The sequence below is a fragment of the Gobio gobio genome, assembly GCF_949357685.1.
Source record: "Gobio gobio genome assembly, chromosome: 1".
Taxonomy (NCBI): Eukaryota; Metazoa; Chordata; class Actinopteri; order Cypriniformes; family Gobionidae; genus Gobio; species Gobio gobio.
In genome coordinates, this window is record NC_137097.1 from 22,558,377 (window position 1) to 22,567,336 (window position 8,960).

General features: G+C 39.5%; 1 protein-coding gene across 1 annotated transcript; it reads left to right on the forward strand.

Moving 5' to 3' along the window:
- Positions 1–2,718: 2,718 nt before the first annotated feature.
- LOC307119676 (uncharacterized protein) lies at positions 2,719–8,596 on the forward strand (the record flags this gene model as incomplete). The annotated part of the gene is made up of 5 exons (XM_079806098.1): positions 2,719–2,819; positions 3,106–3,205; positions 3,264–3,972; positions 7,968–8,195; positions 8,376–8,596. 5 exons carry the CDS (start codon positions 2,719–2,721, stop codon positions 8,594–8,596), a joined length of 1,359 nt encoding a protein of 452 aa, XP_079662224.1.
- Between the last annotated feature and the right edge of the window lie 364 nt (positions 8,597–8,960).

Below are 8,960 nucleotides of genomic sequence, written 5' to 3' on the forward strand. Positions count from 1 at the left end.
GTGCATAATACTGGGTAATGATCACTCCCCACTGTAGTTGCTGTCCAAACTTCCCAATTACTAATTCCTGCCAGAGAACTCGACACTAAAGTAATATCTATTGCTGACTCTTTCCGTGTTAAAACATTTATTCTGGTTCCTCGACCATCATTCACACAAACCAATCCTCTTTCATCCATCAAATCTTCGACTACTTTACCATTAGTGTCTGTATATAAACTTCCCCAAATTGTACTATGAGCATTGAAGTCTGAACACCATATTACCCGATTCCTATCCTGCCCTGATATCTTTAGTAGCTTATCTATTTCCAACCTCTTACACGGATTATAATAATTAACAATATTAATTACCCCACCTCTATCCCACAGCTCCACCACTAAACACTCCTGATCTTTACTTTTCTCCAGTACTCTGAAAGATATACCCGTCTTTATGAATATTGCACATCCTCCTCCTCCTCCCTCCCCAGTATTTCTATCTCTCCTTATTGCTGTATATCCATATATTATGAAATCTAAATTTGGCTTCAACCACGTTTCTTGGATACACACTACATCTGGCTTCTCATCCAATTCATTCAAAAAATGTTTAAACTCCTGTCCATTGGCTACTAAACTCCTTGCATTCCATTGTATGATAAAAACCATTAATATTAACCAACCCATGATGACTCTTGACTTGACTGATTAGTAAGGGTCCCCCTTACCTCTTCCCATCACAGTCCTACTAGTCCTAAGTGATTAACTGCTGCCTTAACCACCAATTGTATTTTCTCATTTTTAGATTTTACTTCTGCTGTACTATTTATCACTCCAGCTATAAATGTTACAAGTTCCCTTTTACCCACATATATTCCTTCTGGTATACTTTGTCGTTGCTCTTGAGTGACCATATCCTCTACTTCATGGATTTTACTATCCCTCTCCTTTGTTACTTTTACAGCCTCTGCAAATGTAATTTTTCTCTCCACTCTAATCATTTGGATATTTGTCTCCCGTCTCATTACCTCACAACCACCATACGCCACATTATGATCTCCTCCACAATTGCAGCATTTTGGAGATACCCCTGCCCCACACTTCCCATATTCATGATCCCCTCCACATCTTGCACATCTTCTCTGCCGGTTACAATTTTTTGCAGTGTGACCAAACCTCTGACAATTAAAGCACCTCATTGGTTTTGGAACATAAATCCTCACTGGATAACTCATGAACCCCAGGAAAATCCTCTTTGGCACTGCTTCATCCTCAAATTCAATTGATACCGTTTCGCTGTCCTTTGCACTTCCATCCCTTGTTGTTTTCATTCTTTGAACACTCACAACTTTAGCTCCCTTAATATTTTTCTTTAACTCGTCCGTTGTTACACTCAACGGCACCCCTGTGATCACTCCAATCCTCCCATCTTTCCTCCTTATTCCCACCCTTCCACTATTTTCCACTTTACATTTAGCTATTTCCTTTAATTTCAGAGATTTCTCCATTTGTCCAGCATCTGCACACCTTACCAATAAATTACCATCATTAAGGATTTTCGCAAATTCAATCTCCCCTATCTTACTTGCCAGAGATGAAGTTAGCACAAATGGGCTAACTTTCTTCATGATCTCCTGTCCCTTTTCATTAAATCGAATCACAACCTCAAATTTCTCCTTAACTTCATTCTGAAACATCTCCTGTCTATCTTCATCACTTTCCGACTCCCCTTCATTATCACTTCTTACTCTTTTGTTCCTTTTATCTTTATTATCAATCATGCATCCCCTCTTTCCCACTTCAGTTCCTTCATTTCTCCCTTCGTTATAATCCATTTTCTCCCACCGCCCTACCTCTGATCCATTCACGGAGCAGTCGTGCTCCACCGCCTTTCAATATGATCCAAAGTTGTCAATCCAGATTACAAATCAAAACAAGTTTCCCACTCCACTCGTATGTTGCAACACCCTACACCGACGACCCTGTTCCCCAAAGACACATGGCACACATGAGGGCTTAAATACACAGACTACTGATGAAAAGACAAGGGACACCTGTGAACAATGATCAAACAATGAACCAATCAGAACATAGGTGTGTTCGACATCTGCTGCGGCATACTTTACCACAGCTGACGTGAAATGAATGCAATATTTGGCAAAACAGATGTTTCAGAGACATTATTGTCATGTAATACTTTACTCAGCGTGTGTTTGTACAAGAATAAAGTTCAACATTTAAGCCTACACTATCAATGAAGTATGTTTTTATCAGTTTTATTTTGATAAACATGACAATATATCATCGCGATTACATAAAAAGAGGTTTTACCGTTATAAAAAACAGATTTGTGAGCATTCGTGGAGCTGAAGGTTTTAGAATAAACGTGAAACACACGTGATCGCTGTCATGCGGTGAATCTGGCCAATTGTGGAACAGCTGTGTTGCTGCACCGGATATATTAGCCGGCTGCTCTCGAATCGCTCTCGCGGCACAAGTCGGACAACATTTCTAACCGGCATGCACTGCTCTAAGTCAGCCTCTGATCGCATCGCCACGCATCGCTGGGTGAAGTCGAACAAGCCTCATGACAAACATTAGGTGTGTTCGACATCGGCTGCGGCTGGATGGAGCAGATCGGCGAGAGTAGCCGCGTACAGGCGGGGAGGAGCTGCAAACGGAGACGTGAAGTCGGACACTTTCTGCTTCCCGTAGTGATGCTGCATTTACGTCAGTCATGGCAGATCACGTGGCGTTTGATTGCTTTATCGCAGACGAGCTGGAAGCGATAGAAATTCCATTCTTTTTGCATGAAATTGAGCCCAATGAGAAACGAAGGTGAGTAAAGGTTCAATGTAATTAGTAGGCCTATTATTTTTTTTATAAACAATATACGTATAAACAATTTAATTTTTGCTAGCCTATTGGTTTAAATATAGATAATTATTCATTCTGTTTACTCAAAGAAATAATGGACTTTTATTCCTATTTCAACACTCCTGTATACCCTACTTATTTGATTAAAAGCCCAGTTCAGCATAAAACATTGAACATTACATTTTAACTACCTGTGTCTTCCTTTACATGTATATAGTGAGCACAGTTTTCTTTCTGTTATATACAGAATGGTTCCAAAAATCGTGAATTTTGTGGAGGACGTTGTCCCTCTCTACAGTCCCTCAGAATTTAGAGGGCATTTCAGGCTTTCCAAAGAACAAGTGGAGGTGTGTACAATACACAATTAATTTAATTTATTACAAGTGTTAGTATGTACTTGTGCAGGATGTCATTACCACCCTTGGTCCTGTTTATATGAATTTACAACAGACCAAACTGCCACTCACAAACAGTGTTCTTGCCTGCCTTTGGACATTGGCCAATCAAGAGTCATATCGTGGGGTGGCAGATAGATTCAATATCTCAAAATCCACTCTTGCCAAGCATCTCCATGATTTTTGTTCTTATGTCAATACATACATGGCCCACCACATTTCCTGGCCCAGAGGCCAAAGGCTGGAGATGTCAAAGTTAGGGTTTGACGCAGCAGGTTTCCCCAATACTATATGTGCAGTGGATGGGTGTCACATTGCTATACTGAGACCCCATTGTGATAATCCCATAGCATACATGAATAGGAAACAGTTTTATTCTGTAAATTTAACTGGGTTTTGTGACAGTCAGCTGCACTTCTGTCACATCAGTGTGGGTCACCCTGGGAGTTGGCATGATGCCAGGGCATTTCGCTTCACAGAGGTTGGTCGTGTTCTTGATGAAGATCCTCATTCCCTTGTTCCACAGGGAATGCACATAATTGGGGATTCTGCCTACCCCCTGTTGCCTCAACTTATGAAGCCTTATAGAGACAATGGCCACTTGTCTGCTAGACAAAGAGGCTTTAACAGAAAGCTCAATGCTGCCCGTGTGGTCATTGAGCATGCATTTGGCATTCTAAAATCGAAGTTTAGAAGGCTCCAATGCTTGCATATGAGAAGCATTTCAAATATCAGTTTAGCGGTCTCGGATACCAAATTAAAAGTCGCGTTCACGTGCATAGAAATTTACATAGAAAAATCTATTCCACTGTCCCAGAGTCATCCATTAGTTCTGCTGTTTCTTCAATCTGCCATAGATCAGCTTTAAAGAGAGAGAGAGAGTACACCAACAGATGAAATTCCTTTGATCATTAACTCTCACACTCATGACACACACACTGTTAAAAAAGTGTACAATTACAGTAAAAACGGTCCAATAGCAACAGTAACAGACTATAATAATCCAAAATAGTATATTACCCTAACACATGTTAAAATAGGACAAATTACACAAATAATGTCAATAACTATTGAAAGTTCATTAAGATTTCCTTAAAAAAAAAACTAGAACAATCATTACTTGTAAACATTATATACCCATAATCAGGTATTTAAAATACTCAACTTTATGTCCACAATTATATATAAATATATATATATAATTTTAGCTTGCTATATGTTTTTCCATATATATATTTTTGTATTATCTCTTTGTTTTAGTCTTGTACACTTTTATTTTATTTTATTTTTTTTACAAAATATGTATTGACTTGGGTACAGTCGCTTTACATCCTTTTTTTATTTTCCAGAGATGCTTTTAGAAATCTAGACTCGCTGGATGGGTGGACCGTGTGCAATCCACAGCAATGGCGATGAAATGATGGAAACAACTGTGGTGTTGTTGTTTGCACAGTGAGTGGACAGAGATTTATGTTTGTTTGTTTTTCTTTTAATTCTTTTTACATTAATTAACATTTATATAATGCATACTATGAGACTTTAATTGGAATCAGTTTACAAGTAAATCCAGTATATTAAACAAATGCTCTTTACATTTCCGTAGGTTGCAGAGATGGAAGCAAAAGGTCTCAACATGTCTTCAGAGCTGCTTTACGCTGAACAGCTGATTCACTTCCGAGTTTACCATGCCTCCTGTTTGGTTCAAAATATACAAACTAAGGTAAAGCAGAGTCTCAAGCTCTTAATTGAATAATAGTGGCATTTTCTCCTATATATATATGTATTGTGTACATGTGTAATATGAATGTCATATAGTATGTATGGTCCAACATGTCCTCCAACCAATACTCCTATATAGGTCGTTTGTCACTTCCCTGAAATACGACCCATAGGAGTGTTTACTAAAGTTGCGCCTCTATCGACAACAGGGCACTTTCCTTTTAATGCTTTGTTTCCTTTTATTTGTGTCATATTTTGGGTTTTGCGAAGCTCAATTGATAGAGCGCTGCAAAATACAACATCATGTGATCATGCAATCGTGGGTTCGATCCCAGGTATATGCACTATACATCACTGGGTAGATTTAGGGGTGGGGTGGGTGTAATTGTTATTAAAAAAATCAATTTGAGTCAATTTGACCCATAAATAATTTATTAACATATTACATTTATTAAATAAATACACCAATCACACCAATAATTAAATAAATGTGACTTATATTTTGTATCAGCGTATCCATTCTCTGTGACATTTACATGCATGACTGTTGGAAGTTTTTGGAAGTGAACAATTCGAAAAATATTATATACTTAAAAATACTGCATGTTTTTTTTTTTCAAAAAGTTTTAAAAACTTATTTTGAATTAACCATTTCTTCACATTGTAGGAACTACACAATGGTTTGACTAGTGGCACAATAAGATCAAACAGGATGTTTTTGCATAAACATCCAACATTTTCCCCAAAGCTGAAGTTGACTGAATTGTCCCCCCATTTTGTCCACTTCCCTTGCACACAGGAGGAGCTCCAAGTGGTTGGGGATGGTTTTGCTCGCTTGGCTAATCACCAAGCATTTGGCAAGGCAGCAGGGGCAGTAGACGACTGCAACATAAGAATAAAATGCTGTAGCGAATTAGCTCTGGGGAAATATGAATAATTATTCATAACTCATTATGTTTTTCCTTATGATTAATTATGAATATTCAAATCAGTTAAATATATTAACTTGACGTAGCTACTTTAACATTACAGTCAATCAGTTAGTCCTATGGACGTTCAGTATTGATTATTAATTAATTCTTAGAAAAGGATGTTTTTCATGGCTACAGAAAAATAATTATTTCTCTTAATTTATGTATGCGCCTATAGAGCACGTAGCAAGATCGATCATTTAAGAGACAATTTGTTTGCAGGCAGGGAGTCAGGACCAAACATATGTTGTGCACAAACTTTAATAACTAAATCACGGAACAAGACTACACTAACATGAAACATACATACACAAACATACATGACAAGAGTTAAGGTTAAAGTGGTTGGAAGGGAAAGGGTCAGAATAGATGGATGCATCTATGCAGAGAGTCTAAACCTTGTAAAGAACCCTCCTTAATAAACTTAATAAAATAAACAAAGGTGTTTACAGTTTTACTAACTACACCGCGATTTCTGTTTCGTACTTTACTTGCATTTAGCCTGAGCTGTAGAAGACCTTCCCAGGTGAAATCACAGGAGAAAGTTTTTGGGTTCCGTCCGATGGCTTTGACGTGGCGGTCAAGTTCTTCTGTATTGGATGAAGAAGAAATGATGAGCTTGTGTGGTTGCTTCGAATCCGTGGAATAAGTTGCACATGGTATGCAGAATTTGGGCCTTCTGCTCCATGGCCTTGTGAGACCTTTGGCCAGGTGTGTGTTGAGGCCTGCCATGTGGGCGGCCTGCGGGGCAGGAGCCCACAGCCACAGCCTGTCGTGTCTGTGACACAGAAGAAGAGAGAGGGAGGGACGAGTGCCTTGCTCCTTAAGAAGTCTGCAGGAGGTCACCACCTCCTGAAGTTGACTTGACCAATGAGATTGTTGGGATGTCCAAGCGGGAAAATCTCCTCTGGAGATTTATGGCCCTTTGTTTCAAACCGGATTCAATTGCAGAGGAAGATGCTATTAAAGATCCTTGTAATACTAATATTGTCACAGAGTCACCAGTAACACCTGCCACACCATCAGAGTCCAATCACCCGACTCCGCCCATCCGCTCGTTATCACCAGATTACTGAAGTCACCACACCTGCACCCGCTCATCATCACCACCACTTCATAAGCCTACACTTCCTTTCACTCTCTGTCTGGTCTCGTCAGAGATACACTGACTCTATTCTCTGCACCATACTTTGACTCGTCTGTATATCAGAACGTTTGATTCATCCTGATTACCAACCACCATCAGTCATCTGTGTCCAGTCAGTTCCTCCTGTGTCCACCTTTCATCTGTACAGCAAGTATCCTCAAGTCTTCCTCATTACATCCCACTCAGTTCTACTATTCCTCTGCAAGCTTGTGTGATACCATCTCCTGTCTCCATATTTCAAATAAACATCTACTTATCTGCATTCCCTGTTGACTCTCTCTTCTGTCCATGACAAATATGTTGCACAAGGATTGACATATCATATACCATCATTCAGATCTTTACATTTCAACTTCGTAGACACCAAACATGCCGTACATATGATTTTTGTTAACCATAGTATGCAATTCTGAAACCAATCCAACAGAGATTGAATTAACACATAGATTAAACCCTATAAAAACAAATCATGAGATGGATACATGTTTATATATTTCTCAAGTGGATATATATAGGATATATGAGTTTAAGATGGTGTATTCAAAATTTTCAGAAAGACTCAGCTCTCTGCAAATTTCTCTCTCTGCACATTCTTTCACATCGTAAAACTTCTTATCTGATTGTTTCCAGGGTAACCGATGATCCTTCTCTGGGGTGTTGGGGGAAGGTCTGTTATTCAGCACAAAGTATTTAAAACATATTTGTTGAATGTAACAGGCAATTAAGTGTCTGATTGCTCAGTCACTACAATGCCCTGATGGTCACGATTAACAACAGAAAGCTCTTCCTTCAGTGGTGCTCCAGGCAATCTGTGACCATCAGGGTCGGCTTTATTGATTATCTTAATTATATTGATTTATCTTTGTGGGTTACCCAGGAAGTGTGTATGATGCACGCATCCTCAAGAACAGCCCCATCTACACTAGGGAGACTTACCCTCCGCCTGGGTATTTTCTCCTAGCTGACGGTGGCTACCCATGTCTACAGGAACCCCTGGCCCTTATCACACCATATAAGAGGCCAGTGAGGGGCATGGCAAAGCAAAGGTTCAACTACCATCATTCCAAAGGTCACACAATCATTGAGACCATCAAACCTACTTCAGGTGCATCTTTTTAGAAGCACTTGAAGTACATACACTGTTTGTCCCTAAAGTAATAGCAATACTTCTGTGCTAAATCTCTTCATCAAATCATAGTATACTGCTCAACATAACAGTTAATGCTTAACAACTGCCAAAGTCACACTATCTTCTGTGTTCATATTTTTTTTCATATCTCAACAGTCTTGTATCCTTTTGCTCTGCCTTGTGCACAGGTGGTGACAGCATGTGTAATTTTGCACAACATTTGTGCTGGTGTTAAGGATGTGCTGGAAGAGGTTGTGGAGGAGGAGGACAACCAGCCACTTGTGGAGCTTGATGGTGGGGAGAGCCAGAGTGGAGCTGCTTGGCGGGCAGGCTGCGCTGACCAACGAGGTGTCTGCACTCCACAAGGCACCTCCTGACCATGACTATTTTTGCCAGGTGAATAATTAAGTGTGGACTTTGACCTGCTGCGCTTACATCCAAGTACATACAACACCACCATTGGTAAACACCCATACAGTCAAGAAGGTAAATTAAATATACTTAATGTACCAGTGATGTACTGTATTATGGTCTTAACTGACCATAAATGTACATTAAGTATATTTCATTTACCTTCAGTGATACAATATTAAATATACTGCAACTGTTGGCAGATTGGATTACCACTGGACTAACCTAAACTAACCTAAACATTCTTCTTCTGTCTGCAGCCTTGAAGCAACAACAGCAGCACCGGCGTTGCTGTAGGCAGTGTGGCTGATGGCCGCTTGTGTTCTTCTC